Source organism: Anoplophora glabripennis, unplaced genomic scaffold (genome assembly GCF_000390285.2).
Source record: "Anoplophora glabripennis isolate ALB-LARVAE unplaced genomic scaffold, Agla_2.0 scaffold186, whole genome shotgun sequence".
In the NCBI taxonomy this organism is placed as follows: Eukaryota; Metazoa; Arthropoda; class Insecta; order Coleoptera; family Cerambycidae; genus Anoplophora; species Anoplophora glabripennis.
Genome location: NW_019416662.1, coordinates 491,112 through 513,245, shown reverse-complemented (window position 1 = coordinate 513,245; position 22,134 = coordinate 491,112). Strand labels below are relative to the sequence as shown.

At 31.0% G+C, this 22,134-nt stretch overlaps 1 protein-coding gene across 1 annotated transcript in view; it reads left to right on the top strand.

Annotated features, from left to right (window-relative positions):
* The first annotated feature begins 368 nt into the window (after positions 1-368).
* LOC108904661 overlaps positions 369-22,134 on the top strand; it is a 197,058-nt gene continuing 175,292 nt past the window's right edge. The window contains exons 1-2 of the mRNA XM_018707296.1: positions 369-453; positions 19,344-19,478. Of these exons, the coding sequence (XP_018562812.1) occupies positions 448-453; positions 19,344-19,478 (141 nt within the window). The 5' untranslated portion in view covers positions 369-447. The remainder of the gene's footprint in view (positions 454-19,343; positions 19,479-22,134) is intronic.

Here is a 22,134-nt window from a genome sequence, read left to right as displayed (position 1 = left end):
TTTTCCGAGATAAAGTACATCGTATACGTATCCTAAAGTAAATCTTACAGAAGAAATTCGACAAACTAGAATGGGTTCGAGAAGGTGAAACATCAAAGAAATCGTTCTAGCTGTGCAGGGTGTGATGTTTAGTATCGATTTTTCAAAGCGATTGAAATACGTTCACCTTCTTTAAAGCGTCTGTATAGTAGAAGTAAATATATACGATATACATATTTATCAATTTTTTCTCCTGCTAGGTTCTAACGTCTTTATAGTCTCGAAGGCGTTGTAAAATATTTAAATATGAATATGACACCCTTCACTTTCTTAAACCAGTCTCTATTTCAGGGCAATGGTCTCAGATTTAACTCGAGAAAACAGTCGAGAAGAATATATTCTGGTAAAGGATCGGAGGCCTTACTACAAATGTCCTAGATGCAGGATTAATTGACTCTTTTGACCGTCATGGTGGTAAGTTCTTTTTTGATTAATTAATTTAATTATACCTTGACTGTGATCCCCAAGATTACTGGGACATACGTATTAAAGGAAATGACTAATGTTGTACTGTGTGTGAACGCATTATAAATTCTTTTTAAAAAAATAAAGTGACAAGACATTTGAAGAACCATGCCTCGTTCAGCGTTGAAGACTGTATTTCTCTATGAACTTACAGACGCCTTTCTTTCAAGCAATATTCCATTCAACAAACTAGAGAACCCCAAGTTCCGTAATTCCGTAAATTGAAATCGCATGGATTATCCATAAATGAACAATTTGATATAATGGATGATGTACAAAAAATGTATACGATGCCAATAATATACGCCCAGTCAGTAGTACGATTATAGAAAAAATGTAAAGATTGTTGGAAAAAATCCAGTATACACCATTTTGGAAAACATATGTAAAGTTTTATCTGGTACGTATCAGGAGTTACCAGCAAATATATTAATATATAGTTCACAATTTCTCATACCGTCCGTTGTCAACAGTAGACGTTGAACGATCATTTTCCCTACACAAGTTAATATTAAGTGATAAACGTCGCCGTTTCACTAAAGAAAACTTGAAAAAATACGTAGTGATATGTTTTAACTCCTTCCAATATGCCACGGAAGCCTTGTCTCAACACTAAGGTTAATCGGGTAAGTGGTGTCATTTAAATTTATATAAGTATTTTATCATCTACTTAGCCTTGCTTTTTGGTAATAGTACTATGTTGCGACATATTTTCTGTAAACGTATTCATATTTTCATTCATAATCTGACTACGGTCCTGTTAAACTTCGCGCCGCACTAAGCCTATTCATCAACATAAGCAATAGTCTCTACGAGAAAAAAGTTATTTCGATTGTAGTAAACTGCTTTCTAGCGGCTACTAATGAAATTTTTCTCTAATTTGCGTCATGGAGCTTAGACTACGTAGTGCAATTGTCAAATATGATGTTGATAGCAAAAGTTATTCCAAAAAATTTGGATTAAAAAAATTTAACTTTGACAAACTATATCTTGAAAACAATTGATATTTAGAAAAAAATTCCTTACTAATTACTATTATTTTATCATGCTGAGTCATCCCCTTAAGATTTAGAACACCCCGTATATTCTATTAGCAATGACATATTCAATTTTAGTTAAAGAATCCTTTTAATTGCGAAGTTCTTTTTATTAACAGAGAAGGTGATTTTTTAAATAAAAAAAAGTTTCTATGAATCTTCAGCTGCCCATTTTAAGAAAAGAAAATATATTATTGTCCAGCTGGAATAAATTTGATACACGCTTGTAGTTCCTAGAAAGCTTTATTTCCGACCAATGGAATAGGAGGATTCACCTTCTTTATTATCGAAGAACGTACTTTTAGGATAAATAAAAATAAAAAAATTGACGACTTTATTAAGTATCATGATAATAAACACTGGAATTCTTTCCGCCTTTTTACCATAAAAGCAATATGTGTATTGTTTTATATTCCCTTATAAAATTATTTTTCGTTCCTTTTTGACCTGTCATGTCGAACCAGATGTTGCCTTAGGTATACTTTTTATTTAGATTCTGTCTCATCCCTTTTCCATTCGACACAATATCTAAGATATTCAGAAAACTGATAAATCTGAACTTATTATTAGACAATATTACTATTTTCATACCTGCAAATGTCGTAGTCACTTATGAGTAGGGCTGTCAGAATTGACCCGCGAGACATAGGCGTACGCATTATTTATTAAAAACCAACAAATTAAATTGTCTACAATACACCACCATAGCTACCAACGGATAGAAATTAATTACACAACATCTGCACGATAAAAAAGCAACAGTATATTAGCGTGACCTGAACGTGAAAAGCATTTTGAGGCAGCGGCTTACGCATGCCTCGGTTGACCCGCTTAGCACGTTATTGAATTGCGGCTCTCTCTGACAGCCTTAGTTACGAGAACGAAGTTTTATAAAAACTATAAATTGTTGGGTGAATAGAGCATACATTTATAGATTCCTATAAGTGCTTATGTGCTGAGAAATATTACCAAACTTGAGTTGTTTTTTTGAAAATTACACTTTTTATGTTTGTATCACAAAGCTAAAATAAAATTTTTATAGACAGATCGTATCCACTCAGCAATTGTATTGTAGACAGGCCACGAAGTTATTGCATCATTTAATAAAAACTTTGGGGACAACATCAAGAAACAAACACAAGAAACTTTCGTTCAATCAAATTAAATCAAGTTTCTTTTCGCTAATTGATATCAACCTTTACTGGTTTCTTTCACAATGTGCCTCGATTTTTCGGATTCCCAAGGGTTCACTACAGCCATTCAAAAGTTAATAAAGGCTTTACTTTATTTTTAGGTTTAGCAAAGTGAATGGTAAACCTTAATTTTATTCTTCCCTTTTAGTGTCCTTGATAAAAATTTTATTATAAAATACAATTGGAACAAGTGAAAGTAGCGTTAATAAAAACTTTCGATTCCATTAATTCATGAATTTTGTTTCTACAACTAAATATAATACATTGCCAATGATTAGAACAGGTTAAATGAATTTAAAATATTTTATTTTCACATCCATAAAGAATAAGAATAACTTAATGCTGAAATTTAATTATAATTTTACTAAATGGAGTATTTCACATACTATTCTACACTCCTTATCTTATTTATCTTTCTGTCTAAGAAGACAAGGTAAGATTTGTTTAGTAAATTTAAAAGCGGAAAATATACTATCGTATGGAATTCATGGCAACCTTGATTATGTGCGAGATCAGTAAGTAAATCAAAATATTCTGCAAACTAGTATCAAATTATAATTAGGAAAAAAAGAAGTATCGAGAAAACGACATATATTTCTCGTGTTCCATTAAAAAACAAAAGTTTGATATATATTTTCGAAATGCAACAGTCAATTGTTTTTTATGTGGTATTGCTTTAAAATCCCATGCAAATTTCCCAAAACATTCGTCTTTACCATTCCTCCCTACGTAGAAAGATAAAAGAATAAGGTAGTAAAGTACAGGAGGAACTTTTTCGATGTGAAAATTGAATAAGTTTTCCTATTAGGATCTGGAATTTTTTAACCTGTTTGTATTAAATTCCAGTAGAAGTCGTGGCATTATTAATATCGAACTGAAATAAACACATATTTTCTCCAACTAGCTTCACTGCGCACATAGTATTGAAAAGTTGATTAAAAAAAGTATCTTGTAAGAATTTCATTATTTCTGATGTCGTGAAATGTAAGAACAAAAAATAAAATGGCTTTTTTCATTGGTTCACACTCTTTTAACATGCTATTTGAAAAGTAAAAGTAATATACAAGCGAAACATTTCTGTCACTTTCGATTACAACCTGGATTTTTCAGTTTCGTAAAACTGCAGTAGAAAGTAATTTTGAAGAGATAAAAAAAGTTGTTACCAGAATTTCGCTGTTAATACAGAAGTCGAAGAAATATGAAAAAATCAAAAGCATGGTTTTTGTTGCTGGTTGATATACAGGGTGGTATCACTTTAAATGCAGATACTGCAGGAATAGAGTAATTGCCAAATAATAAGTAGAGTTCTATAAGCTTTTTTTTTTGGGAGGGGGGGGGGCGGTATTTGAGATACAGGGTGTTAAAGTTTACAAAAAAATATTTTTTTCTGTCATATCCTCGTATGGAATTGACGAAATTGAATAAAATTTACTACAGCGTATTCACTTAATTAGACCTTTTATTGAATGTAATATTAACCTTGTGGCTTTAACCAGCGCCGTCCATTTTCCCAAGAAAAAAATACGCCACTGGCGATTTTTTGTAGAAATAATATTAAATTCAGATACTGTTACGTTAAATGAATGAAAAATGTTTCTTGATGTTTTCTAATAGTAGTGTTTTTGGTAAATAATCTATTCCTGCAGGTTTCACTATGCTGTACCAAATAATAGAAACAACACACACTGAATTTTTTAAATTAATTAATGAATTCTCTTAAATGATTTATAAACTATAACTAAAACAAATTTTAATGAAAATTTGTAATTTCTTTAAGTAGGTAGTTCCACTATGCCATTACAGTATGAGCATGTGCAGCTGATAATAAAGTATCTCGTATATTGAGTAATTATAATAAAATCTGTTGGGGAAAAATGATCTTTCAACTTGATTGCAGGAAAAAGTGACCCATTAAATTGTGTCATATCGTGTAAAGTATTGTAAGCAGGGAGATTTCTTCCAAGAAGATCGTAAATCTGAAAATAAAAAGGACAATTAGCGAGGAATATAAATATTTTCCTCATAGAATCCCCTTATTCTTGAAAAATAGCGCTGCGACGTGAGCTTAGCGCTTCTTTATTCTCTAATTATATTAAGTACAATGTATTTAAGCGCAAAAAGCTTTTTCGAGGGCATTCTCGTTTCAGTACTTTTCGCCCTCACTGAATGGGCTTTCCCGTCACATTACATCTATTTAAGGGCATTTACCATTCTGCCATTACACCATAGCCGGCACGAAACTGGATTTGGGAAATAGAATAACGATCAGGGCATTACTTATAAAATTAATGTCAAATGTCGCTGGAAAGCGTAGTGACATTATCAAATTTTATTTTATGTTTTTTTAATTCATTTAATGCCCTACTAGTCTATCATATTGTAATAATCTGTACTGGGATCCATTAAATGAGAAATAACGTCCTAGGACAAATTAAAAATGCGTTACCATGGAAATAAATACAGTTTAAACGTCAAACAAATGTCATACATGCTGTATTTAACAACATTTTCGCATTAAATAACAGACTGGTAGGATATTAAACGTTGAAGGTACCACGGGTGTTATTAGGATAACAGCTCTCTCGGACCAGAGGTCCTTGGGAAGTGCATAACAACCTCGGTACAATATTATCCTTATAACACCCTAGGTACCTAAATTATTATTATAAATGAGCAAATAATAATAATTTTGCTTCGTTTCACTTTGTTTAGATAAATTGAATTACAATTATGCGAAAAACTAAAGTTAAATAACACGCACCGAGGAAAATTTAAACCAGAAATCGGTTTATACTTTAATGTGTAAATTTTGAATTCCATCTCAGAATTTGATTTTTTAAATTAAAGTTCACAGAAAATTTACAAATTTTCTTCTTGAAAGAAAATAACCATATATCTGAACCAGAAAGCACTAATAAAGTATTTTTTCGCATTTTGACTGATAATATGCTATTTTACTAAATTCAAAATCGTTTACCGAAGTGGCACTTAACCGCATAATATTATACTTTACTATATATGTAGTAATGTCATTGTTAATAAAACACAGTATGACACAGAAAATTGATTATTTAAATATTGAATACAGTGTTATATAAAATATAAAAGTACAGTTATTCAAATTTCAAAGTTAACAACACGAAATTTATTAAATTCTACATGTTCTTCCTGAAAACTATTATGATTCTCTATCTGCATTCCTGAATGATCTTGAGCTGCCACCAGTTCTTGCTGATGCAATTTACTTTTTAAAATTTCCAAGTTATTGACTGCCCTCCTCTATGTCTTTTAAGTGTTTGAATATCAGCTGCACTGTCACCGAGGAAGGTGGCAGACGTCCTACTTAAGCAATGGATGTATCTGGGAGTTTTAAGTATTCTACAACTCTTTGGGGAATTTTTGCAAAACTGTTGATGCCAACTGATTGTACTGTGCACTTACTGTGATTATAGTAAATGAAAAATCTATTGTGTTTTTCTTGTTTTGGACTCAACTGTAAACAGTTATGATAAATGTCATATCCGTTGCACTCTGATCCTAAATACACGTTTGTTTTTGCTTTTGGTGTCATGTAAAGTTGTAACCAAAATTTTCCCCGCCTATTCAGTACCTTTAACAGTTAAATTGCACAATTCTGCATGCCAACATACCCGATTTAAACCAAATATTAGTATACACTTTCATTAATAAGAACTTAACATCTGGAGCTTATTTTAAAAACATAATAACGTTCTTCATAGTCAAAACTTTTGATTTCTTTGCTTCTTATGCGTATTTTGACGTTTTAAAAAGGCAAGTAGCTTTTTATATTGTGATATATCCATATTTATAAATCAGAAGTTTACCCTACTACGACAAGTGTCCCTCAAGGGTCCAACCTGGGACCTTTAGTTGTTATCGATCTCAACAATTGTATTACCTGCAACAAGTTGTTTTTTGCGGACCATTTAAAAATATATTCAGCTATTAACAGTTTACATGATTGCATGTAATCAATTCTTTTTTACTACAACGTAGATGCCGAAGCTACGTACCAACGCGACTAAATACTTCGATGTATACTTCGACCATAAATTAAGTTTTTCTGAACAGATGCAACAAACCGTTTCTACTTCCTTCAAACGGTTGGGGTTTGTGATAAGACATGGTCATGCTTTTGAACACGAATGAAGTTCTAGTAAAACTTTTCTTTACTTTCGTTCGATCCAAACTTGATTGCTCACTTATTTGGTACCAATATAACAATCATTTTATTAAATTAGTTGAATTCGTTCAAAAAAGATTTTTAAAGTTTCTAGCATTTCGTATTGATTGCATTTATCCCATCAGAGGATGTGATTACAAAGAATTATTAACTCGTTTTGATTTTAATTCTTTAGATTTTAGAAGGAACCTTCACAGCTTAATGTTTTTACATTCACTTTTGAGTAACAATATCGACTGTCCCCAAATTCTAAACTCCTTATACTTTTTAGCAAACAGATTAGCTAGTCGTATTCCGCGAACTTTGTATTGCCCTATTGCTAATACTAATGTTTTATTGAGTCTTAGTGCGTTTTTTGTCATCCTCCACTTACAAAATATTTCATATATTTTCTTGTATTTTCCCTTGTATTTTAAAGGAAGTAAGCTCGAAGGTGCTCCTCGAACGGCATTGAAAATGTCTTCAGATCTAAATTTTTTTCAGTAGTAGTAATATTTATAATTAATATATAATTTAGAATCAATTCAACTTATAAAAATGAAACTTAACTGTTATTATACACATACAAATTTCATAGTAGATACTTGTGTAGTATTTCCGTAACCTATTAACCTGACACGACTTTGTTTATTTATACAGGATGTTTCAGGATTAAGTCGACAAACTTTAAGGAGATATTCCTCATAAAAAATAAGAAAAAAATCAAGTATAATTTTTTTTCCAGAGACGCTTCACTTTCGAAATATAGGGCGTTAAAGATTTTAAAAAAAATTTCTAATTTTTTAAATAACTTCTAAATGAAGAAGGCTATTTAAGCCAAATTTGGCAAGACATATCTTCTTATAAGATACCATTTTTCCATAGAAGTGGACGTCCCGCAAGCAACCAGTGGCGGAGTTATGGGGACTCAGACTTATTAAATTATAAAAAAAATTAATACGGCCCTACTGAAAATAAAAAATGATGCTGTTTTTAGATAGAATAGTTTGTTATTGACAAAAAGTGTATATTCACTTTTTTTATAACTCTTGTAGTTTCATGGCAAAATTGATTTTTCGGAAGGGTGCTTCTGGATTCTGTCGATAAACTTTAGGAAGACGTTCCTCATAAAACCTAAAAAATATAGTACCTATTAAAATTGGTCTTAGTCTCGAGTATGAGTCAAATAAGCCTTTTTGTCTTCCTTTCTCTTGGGTTTAACCAATAGTATTAAAATTATTTACGAGATGCTTTGTTTTTGAGATATAGGGTGTTTTTTTTAGAAAAAAAATGATGTAGATGAAAACAATAAAAATATTTAAGTACCTAATAGCAATCTAATGTGACTATGTCGTAATGCGACAACGTAACGACCCTTGCAATACTCCTAACTTTTTTCTGGCGGTTTGTAGTCACTTCATGTACTTGTGTTGTGTACTTTTGAGTAAAATAAGATGGCAAACAATACATGAAAATTTATTTGTAAATTGAAACAACCAAAAAATTACCAATTAATATTACACCTAGACAAAGCGAAAAGTGAATCAAAAATGAAATGATTTAAAAAATATTTTGTTCTCCGGACTTTAGATAAGAATGACATCTTCTAATTATTAGCCCGAGAGCCAGCGACCTTTTTTGATGACCAAAAGAGCAAAAGCTGAAAAGTTTTCCTGTGCTTAATTTGGTGTCATTAGTAAGAAAATCGACCTCCAGCTCGCGCACTTCCGAGGGGTATAATTGTGGCAGCCTCCCAAACACGTAAAATAATAAAATAAAAAAACTAATACCGCAAAAGCTGAGACTTTGTCGACAAGTTAATTATGTTATAAACAAAAGAAAAAACGTAATCCGCTGACTTTAGAGTGGGGGGTTATGCCTCAGCTTTTCACCTAAACAAGTCAAAAATATGCGCTAGGTAAACTGACACCGCACAAGCTGAAATTTGGTAAAGTAATAGTCAACTTAACCTGTTATAACAAAAAAAATGGTCCGCTGAAGTTTTTGTGGTGTACGAGTATAAGTGCTCAGCTGACGAATTGAAGACCCAGTTTGCCTGAGACGACTGAATGTCGTTGAAAATGTTTCCTTTGCTGGTAGTCTGCGATGAGGAAATCTTACTGCATATTCACGGCGAGTCCCCAAAGACCATATCAGCATATTCATTGTTCGAAAATATGGACGGCATTATGAAACTTATTTTTATTATTAGTTTGAACGCTTTATCTAATGGATAAAACGTCAAATTAACATTGCTTGACAGCAGCCTACTCGAAAATTTTTGTTGAGGTTCATTTTAAAGTTTATCGACAGAATCCAGAAGCACCCTTCCGAAAAATCAATTTTGCCATGAAACTATAAGAGTTAGGAAAAAAAGTGAATATACACTTTTTGTCAATAACAAACTGTTCTATCTAAAAAGAGCATCATTTTTTATTTTCAGTAGGGCCGTATAATTTTTTTTTATAATTTAATGAGTCTGGGTCCCCATATCTCCGCCACTGATTGCTTGCGGGACTTCTACTTCTATGGAAAAATGGTATTTTATAAGAAGATTTGCCAAATTTGGCTTAAATAGCCTTCTTCATTTAGAAGTTATTTAAAAATTTCGATTTTTTTATTAAATCTTTAACTCCCTATATTTCGAAAATGAAGCGTCTCTGGAAAAAAAAATACTTGATTTCTTACTTATTTTTTTATGAGGAATATCCTTTAAGTTTGTCGACTTAATTCTGAAACACCCTGTATAAATAAACAAAGTCGTATCAGGTTAAGAGGTTACGGAAATACTACACAAGTATCTACTATGAAATTTTTTAAATTTCTAACTTTAATGCTTTCATATCTATCACAATTTGCTTATAATTACCTATTAACACAAAATGCGAAAAAATAGTGTAAACAAATCTCGTATGAAAAGCAGTTTTACTAAACTCATATAGCTTTTATTAAACTTTGCTTTTCTAAACTTATTGTTTAAAATACAATTGAAGAATTAATTTTATGAAACTTGGAGTGCTAAAATTGTAAAGGAAACTGGTATTATTTGTCACGAAACCACACCTTGTTAGGTTTTTAGTAGATGTCAACTCTTCGTTTCCCTTTTGTTCTATTGCTCGGTAGATATGAGTTCTTGCCTCAATCCCGCCGACCAATTTTTCAGTGTCATAGTTTTCATTTTTATTTGATGTAGTTTATACCAGTTGTATACCTATATCCTATTTTTGGGTATGTTCTGAATCTGGACGTTTTTAGGAAGTTTTTCTAAATAGATAGTCAGAAATGCTTTGTTTTCTATGTACAGAAAGTTGAAATGGAACATTTTCTTAAGTATATTTGAATGTGTTATACTTGCAGTAACTCTTTCTTTGGTCTAAGTAAGAATCCACTGAATTTGGATATAAATACATTAACCAGTGACGGAGATACTGGAATCTCTATCACTTAGAACCCCAGATTGGATGTATTCCAAAAAAATGTACAGTATTTCTACGCTGATGATTTTCATGAATATATCGAATGTCTCTTTGTGAAACGAGTAGTTTTAGAGTTATTTTATGTATTCTGAAGTGGTTAGCAACGATGTGTAAGTTAAAAAATACCCGCATTTTTTAAATAAAGAAACAAATTATTAATCCCGTTCCAACAAGCGTTCTCTGCTGTACCTTATACATGTTTAAACACATCAGCTGGTAGTACATTGCCACGGAAATTGGATTCGCTAGAGCAAGTAAATAAATAATTATTACAGTTCGACCAAGTTCAATTCAACCGAGACCTTGGCAACAAATATTGGGAAATATTAAATAAATACACTTTAGGGAACTCTAACTTAATTCTTGGATCGTGTTTGTATTACTGAGATACCTGTCGGGATTTACTTTCACTGTTTGGAAATGAAATGTAAAGTTATTTACATTCCTTGAAGTTCGTTCGTGCATTGCCTCTTGAACAGAATTTGTAAACGAAGCTCTTGACAAGTTTTCCCATATGCCCAATTCAAATTCCCTATAGTACGGCATCCCATTGATTAATACATTTTATGTCAAACAAATTCAAAACTACACATGGTTTCTTTTTATCCATGGTCACAAGTGTAAAATACATTTTGCCAAAAGTGGTAAAAAGTTAAAACAATTTTAAACTTTTTAGAGATTAAAATCAGCTGATATGTATTTTTATTACATGATCAAGTGTAAAAGAGACTCTCCAGGTTTATTTTTCACTCTGAGGACATAAGAATTCTTAACTATGATGGATATTCTAGCAACATTTAGCACACTATGCCTTGTAAAAACTGTATCAATTTCTATTCACACCCATTTGAGTGATATTTTCACTCTATTCATATGAGTACCTACAACTGAAGTTTTATGAGTGAAAACTATTGCAGCAAAAGAAGTTATTTTACTCAAATCTGCTAACTATCCACTGAGTAATATTTTACTCTATTCTGATGGTATGTCTATAATTTTATGCCCTGCCTCTAACCCTCTAAAGTAGCTATCAGTAAACTAAATACATTACTAGAAATTGCTGAAAATAATATAGTTTTTACCCAAAAATTATCCAAATTTTTTGACAACCAAAAAAATTATAACAAAAGGTCGATATTCATCCCTCAACTTCAAGTTACCTAATAATACTGCTGAAAAAAAAATTGTATAAACTTCTGATATTATTTTTACAACATCTATTATTCCAGTCAAATTAGATCATAAAATTTGAAAACTTGAAAAAATTATTAGTAGACATTTTATTGCTACTTTATGACGGGGAACGGAATTTAAAACATTCAAGTAAAAAACCTCGCGTGCGACCGAGAGTTATGTTCACACGCATGCGCGGGCCTGGCGCTCCTTCTCCCACGTACAATCCGTTTATTGACGTTAACTTTTACTGCTGCTAGAGCGTTTATTACATGAACCATCAATGTAGAACTTTCTGAAAATAAAAGTTTAACCCTTTCTTTAATTGTTTCTAAAATCCCGGTCCGATACGTTCAATAATTAATTAACAATTAACGTTATAAAAAAGTAAGCTATCTTGGGACCAAAGAGCCGTAGGTCAGGTAATTTCTCTTTTTTAAATTTCCATAAAAATAAGCTCTATTTAATGTAAAAAAGCGAATTGCCGAGTGGTTTTTGTCTGACCCAGGGGTTATTTGTTTATAACGCTCTTAATTTCAACTTTTTGAAATTTTCCATTTTCGATACATTTCTTTGGATCAATTAGAATCTATATCTACGATATTAACTTCTAAAATTAACGTTTAGTAATTAAACAATTAGTTGCAAAAGACAAACGAAATTGACAACTAGCTGGAGCGACAATTTCACATTGAATTGTATCGGCATTTGCAACACATCCATCGCTTTTTGCAACAATAATGCGCACTTTTCGAAAACTGATATTTCCGCGTTCAACCTTTATTTTGCAATTAATAAATTAGTGAAGTATGGCTTTAGATATCTTAAATTGTAGGTAATTTAATTGCCTACAAAATAAAATAAGGTCGTCTAGATTTTCGTGGACAGTAAAAAAAAAATGAAAAAACACGTAAATTTGGCACTTATTTGCAATTTGCTAACTTCTTTTGAGTTACTTTTTTGATATTATCATTCTACATACCCTTCCCCGTATATAGTGCAATAAAATGTTTACTAATAATTGTTTCCCCATCAAACTCTAATTCAACTGGAGTATATTCAAATCTAAGAGATTCTTCATCATTTCCTGAACTCTTTTGACAATTTATAATGTGGTACATTTACTCTTTGCATTTCTTTTGAATGTTCACTAAATCAGTAAACCTTTGGAAGGGTTTTAACCCTTCGTAAGGGTCCTACCAAGCTTTTACCACTTCTATGGTCAACCACAAATCTGGTTGGCACTAGTTAGGTCAGGTTAGGCTATTTTTAAAAAAACTACAAGTTTGAGATTTTACAATAGAATTGAGTTGTTGCAATTTTTGCTTTTTGAGTCAGAGTGCCCTTTTTTGACATTGGATTTATGTTGAGCGTTCAAAAATACATGGAAAACACATCATCCACTTCTTTTTTTCAATATAATCGTGTTTTTGCCCGTGTATTCCCTTTTTTGTCCTAAAAAGGGCCGTGCGCTAAATTTGGACATCAGATTTGTGTTCAGCAACCAATAATACATAGAGTCGGTTTAGAGTCGCTATTCTACATATTTGCCAAACGTAATATTGAGATACCTGCATATTCAATACATAAAAGACTTGTTTGTCCCTGCGATTATAAAAATCTAAACGATAACAATTTTTTTATTAATCAAATTTTGTTTCAGTACAGGGTGATTCACTATATTTTGACTTCCCGTTTAACTTTTTTGTTTTAAGAGTTATAAAAAAATGTGAAATATAAAAGTTGCACAGTGATAGTAGAAAAACAAATGAAGTCCAAACAAAATGGCCGCGCGGATGTTAACTTTGTTAAGTTAAATGGAACACCCTGTATATTTTTACATATTTGGATAGAACGTTCCCTGTCGAGAATAGCCATATAGGGTTTGTTGGGTCCATCTGTAAGAATAAGCAAGATACTTTAAAAAAACGAAAAGAAGGTTTTCTTATTAAGAAAATAAGACATATCGTAATTGTTAGACCTCTTTCAGGCATTTCTGCCTTTTTCCAATTACGTAAGGATTTACAGATTTAGTTATAATATATTTTGATATATCGCACATTGATACGGTCCAAAATGCGTATAGGTAATGTAACGAAATCTCACTAATTAGGCCGTGAGAGGTCTAATTACTCATGGACATTATATGGTAGGTCGTGACATTGACAGGTAGTAATGTCTTGACAACATTGTTATTAATTAATAGTATGTATTATTATTTAATTAAAATAAGTTACACAGAAGTAGAAAATTATTTAGAATTAAAATATAGTATGAAGAAGAACTTTGCTCTGTTTTAATTCCTATAATATTTCAATTTTCTACTTCTGTGTAACCCATTTTCATTAAATAATAATACAAACTGTCAAACAATAACAATATTTTCATGACATTACTTGTCACTGTCACGGCGTACCATATAACATAGTCCATGAGTAATTAGGCATCTCACGGCCTAATTAATGAGATTTAGATAAAATACCGCATTTTGGACCATATCAATGTCTGATCTGTCAAAATATATTAGAACTAATTCTGTAAATCCTTACGTATTTGGAAAAAGGCAGAAATGCCTGAAAAATGTTTAACAATTACAAGATGTTTAATTTCTCAATAAAAAAACATATTTTTGTTTTTTAATAGTATCTCACTTATTGTTAGCGATGGACCCAATAAACCCTACATGACTATGCTCGACAGGGAACGTTCTATCCAAATATGTAAAAATATACGGGGTGTTCCATTTAACTTAACAAAGTTAACATCCGCGGCCATTTTGTTTGGACTTCATTTGTTTTTCTACTATCATTTTCGAAAAATTCATAAAAACTCGTGCAACTTTTATACTTCATATTTTTTTATAACTCTCAAAACAAAAAAGTTAAAGGGGGGGTCAAAATATAGTGAATCATCCTGTACATCAAAATCCATAAGAAATGATGGGTCTGATCTAAAAACCAAAAAAAAATCTTTTCTCGGCCTGTGATATTAATATTTTTTAATTCCCCAACAATATTCTCTAGCTTTTAATACGAGTACTTATATAGTATCAGAAAAATTTTGTGTTTTTATTCCAAGACCATCCGTTAATAAGAAACCTTTCCGACGATACAGCCTTGACAGTGACCTTCCTTGCCATCGCCTACAGCCGCCATTTTGAATCTAAATCATTTGATAAATCATTTGAAAAAATTGATCATATTACGTGAAAACATGTTGAATAAAGCCTTTTTGTTCCTGACACTATATCGATATTTCCTTGAAAATAAATTAAAGTGGCGTTACTCCTTAAGTGCTATGAAAGTACTCAATATAAAAAAGAGTGTTGAAATGACACTTAAATATACATTAAAACATAATTTTATTTTTTTTTATTAAAATAATTATATTTAGAGGTGATTATTTCTTCCAGTTTCATTTATAATATCGGTGTATTTAATAATTCAATGTTAGCTGTGTTTTTAGCGTGTCTTTTTTTCATTCAATTGTTGGTAAAGGTATTGATCGTTTGTTTGTTTCCCTCGAAGTAAAATTAAATAGAAACATAGGAACGAATATTTAAGAAACACGTCAGCAGAATTTAATTAATAAGTTTGTATGATAGCGTTATATAATATTTATTTTGTCAATATTGGTGAAGGCGCTGGTATAAATTACGTAGATGCAATATTACTAACTAGATGTATATTATACCGATGATATTTCTGTTTGAAGATTTGCGTTGGTAAATGTATTACATTTTTTGACTCAATAGTCAATACGTACAGAGAGCTTCAAACTGAACCTCTTAATTTTATCAACAGAAAATGGAAATAAAAATTTGATGTAGTGACAAATAAAGCTAAATAAATATATTCTTTTTCAGAATTTTATGTCATGACAACTGATTTCCCACGAATATTTTTGACATCGAATACTTTGCAATTTTCTTTACTTTCTTAATTTTAGTTAAGAAAATTGTTTGCTACTTCCATCCGTTTAGAAATCATACAAATATTCTTCGAAAAATAAATACGAAAAGTCACATTAAATGAAAATCCAAATACATATGTAAATGGAAAATTAATAATTAAAATACAGCACAAAATTATAAAATAGGTTCAAGCAACATATAATAACATAATATGTATGTGTGCTGAAAAAAATAAAATACAGGGTGTTTTGAAAGTCCGTCAGGAAACTCCGGGAGATGATTCTACGGATTAAAATAATAGCAGTATGTAATGAAAATTTTTTTCGAATTGTTAATTGTTTCCAAGTTACAGCTTGTCAAAGTTTAATTTTTCTATTTAAATAACTTATTCAATTCAAGTTCGAATTGTCTCTCATTTGCAACACCCATTAAGTAAATGAAGCTCTATTGGACCAGTTAGAGACAACTTATCCGCTGCTAGAGGGCACTTTACCTAGAACTCAAAATTTGTTTTGTTCATAACTTTTTTCTCTTGCTAGACATCACAGAAATGTAAACGGTATTGAAAGGAGAAACAATATCAGAAAAAATTATGTACCCTTTATTCAAGCCGATAAATGTAACCGTTTACCAGGAAATCGCTATCAATGTGTTATACATAAAATTTTTTAACCTCTACTTAAAAAACACCCTAAATAATTCAATGGTAATTGACCGATGTACATTTAATGTATTCATTTCATGAATATTAATTTTTCTACATCTATAATGTCGATTGCCAGAATAATTTCTTAAAACTTATTAGTGTCCTGTTATACGAAAGAGCATTTTAAATTCTGCGAACTATTGCAATTTCAAAACATGCCCCTCTAATACAAGAAAATGATACTATTAAAATAATGTTCTTCGCAGGCGTATTGCTTTCATCTTGTATATTATAAAACAAAATTGCATGAACTTCATTTTAAAATAGAAACTTTTCTAACCCGGATAACTTTATATAAAATTGATCTCTCTTTATAAGAAACTTTAGAAACTGATTATATTAAACAACTTCTAAGAAGAGAAGGAACTTTTTGAAAGATATTTTAACTGCAAATAGTATATTCCTGGTCTTAGTAGAAGTGGGTGTCTTAATTTAGTTGACTAGTTAATATGATTGTAACAAGTAATTATCTCACTCTAAAATTATAGCTCAAGTGAGCTAAGGAATGTAATTAAAAGGTGTAATTAGTAAAGAGCGGATTTTGCTTAAGGTTGTCCTTGTCTATGTACGTCTATATCATTCTATCTATAACCGTGCGTATTTCTTTTTTCTCGGGTACCCAAATACGTTTTAAACTTACACAATTGTTGCGTAAGTGTTAGAATGTACAACTTGTAGAGTAAATCAGAGATATATAAAGTGCAAGGAGATATCAATTAACATACAACACTTTTAGGTTCTGAATTTGCAAGGAATTAACAAGCACATAAGATTCGCTCCGTCGTGTAGTGGGATATTTCGAAACTAAAGATTGTATAAGGGCCACACTATATCTATTAAAACTAGATATTTATTCGGATATATTACATTGAATTTTGAGAAAAGAGGGCAGTCAAAAAGAGAAAGCAAATCTAAAAAACAATTTAAAACAGGATGTTTTAAAAGATTTACTTTTACAATATTCAATGTCTTACATTTTTTTGGACCAGAATTTACATGAAACTTCAACTGATTTTTACAATTTAAGAGTCTGAGCAAGGACAATATTAGATAAGGGTCTTACGAGTTCGGGGTTGATTGCATACCTTACCAAATCAGTAAAAATGATTTTTCGGTTCACACCAAAGCGGAAAATAGGCAGAAAAAAATATTGAACACTATACCCAAACAATACCATTTCCTAAGGATTTCAAACTGCTAACCGATTAGCCAAAAACTCAAAAGATATTAGCACTAAAAATGTTAATGTTACATAACCTACTTCAACCCGTGGTGTGACTAGGTTATATTCACTTTACAGCAAAGAAAAACGTTTGTTAACGAAATCTAAATCAATTTTAACAAAGTTTCTTCTTTTTCCTTTGCTAGTGGTTGGTCTTGAAAGTCTCATGGCATCACGGCCTAATTAGGCCTATTGTGCGTTCCATGACTTGGTCCTATTCAGCAAGTAGTTTTGTCTTTTTAACAAAGTCCAAAAGCTTGACAAAGCTAATAAATAAACAGAAGCAATTAAACATTTAGCTAGCATGAGTTTTTTTTTAGAAGCATTTGCAATCATAGACCCCTGGGATCAAAATAAGACCATTCTATACAGACTGTAACAGTGCAACTCGTCAAAATTGACGGAGCATTTTATTAAAATTTTTAAATATTTTTTATAGAAATGTTTGTCCTTAGAGTCTCCGTTTTTGAGATACAGGGTGTCATATTTCGAAAAAAGGTTATTAATCAAAATATTGTTAATAAAATGGCAATTGACGTGAAATACTTAAGCTTCAGTTCAAATCAGTGGCGTAGATACGACTGTGTCCAAAATTTCCCTAAAATTTAAGGCACGCCAATGGAAATATTTTTTAAATATTTTTCATTTGCAGATTTTACGAAAATCAAGTAAATAAATTCTTAACTATTTCATAACTTTTAATTTAAAGTAGAAATGATTATTAAAAGTGAACAATTAAACCAACAAGTTTTTCTATTTACTGCAAAAAGCGAGACAGAAAACAATTGATAAATATGTATTATTAAATGTAACCACCATTTTTGCAATTTCAGTTATTTTATTCATTGAAATTGCTTATTATCTGACTTCTACTCTTCTTAATATGAAATTCTTTTTCAAATTTTTACCTCTTATGAAATGTACAACAGTATAACAGATGCTTTTAAAAAAGTATATATTTTATTATTATCGCATTTTTTTTACTCCATTTTAAAGTAAGCTAATTCAAATAAATTCAAAAAAGAATAAATAAGGGTGTTCAAGAATTTCTATAATTGGAGCATAAAAATAATAAAACATATTTGTCAGCATAGTTACCAAATTTTTTTATTAAAAAATGTAAAATATATTGTCGTTGGCGTACGATAGCAGACAAAGATGAGATACCTAAAAAATAGTAATAAGTCACTTTCTTACGTTATTCAAGAAATATTTTAGTAAAACAAATAACTAAAACGGTTTTAGAATGATATTAAAAAATATTATTTTACTGGGATCACATTTTACATTTCGTGGGCTACCTATATCTGCATAGGCCTTGATTTTTGTCTACATGATAAGTTAAGTGGTTGCAAATTTCCTTTTTTGTCCATTCTAGTGCATTTTGTCTTGATTTGCCATAACTTAAAACAATGTCCATCATGCATTGCTATAGACTTAGAATTTTTTGAACTCTTGTAAGCCAGATGTAAACAATAAGTCACGGTAATAAAAACTATGCAAATCACAGTAATACCGAATATGTAGACATTTATAAAACCAAATCGGTTGAATCTATTTGAAGTAATATATGAAAAAAATTAAGATGTTTTCCCGAAATCTGTAAAGATTTTATCAAAACCTTTTGAGGATATCTATTTTATTTTTAGTGACCACTTTTTTTTTTTTGGATAAGTTCTGAATCGACTCCAATTCATAACTACGTTTTTGATATGATTGAAAGTAGTTGATAAATGATCCGAAAGAAAACTTTCACGAAACGAAAACGACCTCTTGTTGTTAATCCAGCTAGAAGTAATAACCATCCAAAATATCTAAAAAAATATCCCCGAGCATCCAATATATACGGCCAGTAGGCTGACAAAGCATCCTTCATCCTTATTCAGCTGCACACAAATATAAATCCGAAATCTAATCTTATATATCTTCCTTTCAGCTGAACACTGAGTGGGCCCAAGTAGAAGTAATAGATCTAATAAACGACGGTTCTGGCCTGGCGTTCGGCATCATAGGAGGCCGGAGCACGGGCGTCGTGGTGAAGACTATCCTGCCAGGCGGCGTCGCGGACAGAGTAAGTATATTTGTGGTCATCCATATATTCATCCATATATTCATCCATATATTCATCCTAGAACAGAAACAAGTTAATTTCAAGGTTACTAGTCTTATCTAACAATATTATACTGATAATATCTGCGGCTTAAGTGCAAGTTTGTCGCTCGTGAGAATATATAGACCGATAAACGACCACCGAGCGTTAAAATGTACTTTAAAGTCTTAAGTGTAAGTTTATCGCCCATGGAATCTATTGTAGACCGATAAACTACCATCAGATATTGTAGAGACCCTTTTGACAAGTTTTCCACTTTCAATACAGGTTTATCGACCGTGAGATCTATTATAGACCATTGGGCGTTAAAATTTAATTTGTGATAAGTTTTGGGAACCGTAAGTGCATCCCACTCGCGTGGGATCTATTGCAGACCGACAAACTACAACTGAAGTTAACACGTGCTTTATTACAACTTACCACGGCTTAAGTGTAAGTTTATGGATCGTGAAATATATTATAGGCTGATAAACCTACTAAGCGTTAAAATGTGCTTTAAGTTTTTCTAACTTCAAATTCAGCTTGATCTATTATAAACTGATAAACCAGACGTTAAAGTGTATTTTATGATAAGTTTTCCTAAAGTTAAATTCAGATTTATCGTCTCTTGGGGTTTATTATTAACTGATAATTATTATCGGGCGTTAAAATGAACTTTATGATAAGTTTTCGATGCATTAAGTAGGTGCTTATTTGTCGCCGCAGGTTTTTCTTAGAGACCGACAAACTGCCATTGCATTAAAATGTACTTTATGATAGATTTTCTAGATATTAATTGAGGATTCTTTTTATAACAGGGCCATAAGTTAACTTTAGCCTCTGGGGTTTATTACTAACCGATAATTATTATCTGGCGTTAAAGTGAACTTTATCAAAATGTACTTTATGATAGATTTTCTAGACGTTAAGTGCGGGTTTATCATTAAGTGTTCTTTGTAGACCAGGGCGAAATTAACTTTAGATATAAATGTTGTTGTCCTTTGCTTGAGGTAATACCACTTTGCTTAATTAAAACGATAATGCAACATTTTTCGTCAAATTGACTTGAAAACGATTCTAATTTTGTGACTAACTAATTATAACATTACGAAATGAAAGTTACAAATTTTTAAAACAATAGTTGGTCATTTATGTATCTTCTATAAGTATCCTGTTAAAATGACCACAAATAATGAGGTATTCAAAGAACATATCTAGCTGTAATTAATCTTATTGGTGATATCTGAAAGTCCTGAAGAAGATTTAAAACTAAATCGAAACGCCAACTTAATATAAAAAAAGGCTAATGCCGTTCTATCGTATGAACCTATACCCAAACAAATAATTACATATATAAAATGTAAACGATGTATAACATTGAAACAAAAATTTTAAATATATTTTAACAATATGTCGGCTGAGTTTATCTGTTGGTAAAGCATCTGCCCTAATTTTATGGTGAACAAAATTCAACTATCTGGATTTAAACGAAAATATAAGATCACTTATTTAAAACCGGTTTCTTGAAATAAGGGACCATTAGTACTCACTGCAATGGTGATTTTGTCTCTCTTTCACAGTATACAATTTTTTTATGGGGGTCATATTGATTTTCTGAAAAAATATGCGACTCCAGCGATATGTTTCACTTTTATAAAGATTCGTTTTCAGCGGTCACAATATATTTTGATATTTTTTCCATTTTAGCTCATAATATACTGAACAAGAATACAATTTAAAAGCAACACAATTTTTTTTTTAATAAATTTATAGATGTAAATGGGCATTTTTTTTTACATTTTTTAGAAATCAAGTAATAATAATAGTTGTGGCAAACTTACTGGGTGCATCTTACTATTTCTTTAAAATAAATAATGACGCCAATGTTTTAATGACAATATTCCACATTTTCGAATATTTTAATCTCATTAAAACTCTCCTTAAAACTGAAATACCCTGTATATGTACGTAGATTTTTAGCTATATACAGGGTGATTCACAACTTATCCAAAAAAATTTGGGAATAGATGCGGCAAGAGAAATGGAGTCAATATTGTAAAAAAAAATTTGTAAAATCCTTACTTATAATTCTGAGAAAAAAAAGTATTGAAGTTATAGCATATTAAACCACTACACAGCTGGACAACTGTAGTCTCTAGCATCATTCGCCACGTGGCCTCATTGACTCCGAATACTGAATTCGGATTTTGCAATCGTCGTTGCGTATTTACCTGTTATCTGTGGTTTTTATAATACGTTTTTAGTAGTTGGTGTCAAAAATGGGTAGTTAGTGTCAAAAATGGTTTGCGTGTACTCGGAGTTGATGGATATCGTTTTAATTTATGGTGAAGCGTTTGTGTTATGGTGAAACAAGACATCATTTGTGTTAGTTCGTAGAAAGTGAGTAAGACGGACCCAAATGTGTTTACACGTGAGTGGATAAAATTTTGAACAATTGCTGTTGCAGCATCGGGTATGTCAAATGATTTTATTATTTAAAAACACAAATTAATTTTATTAATAATTAATAAAGACAAAAGCATTTGAATTTGCCGATATAAAATAGGTGCGATAAAATTCTATTTACATATTTCTTTCCTTGCGAAAGTTTTTGTCCGTTTTTATCACGCCGCCATAC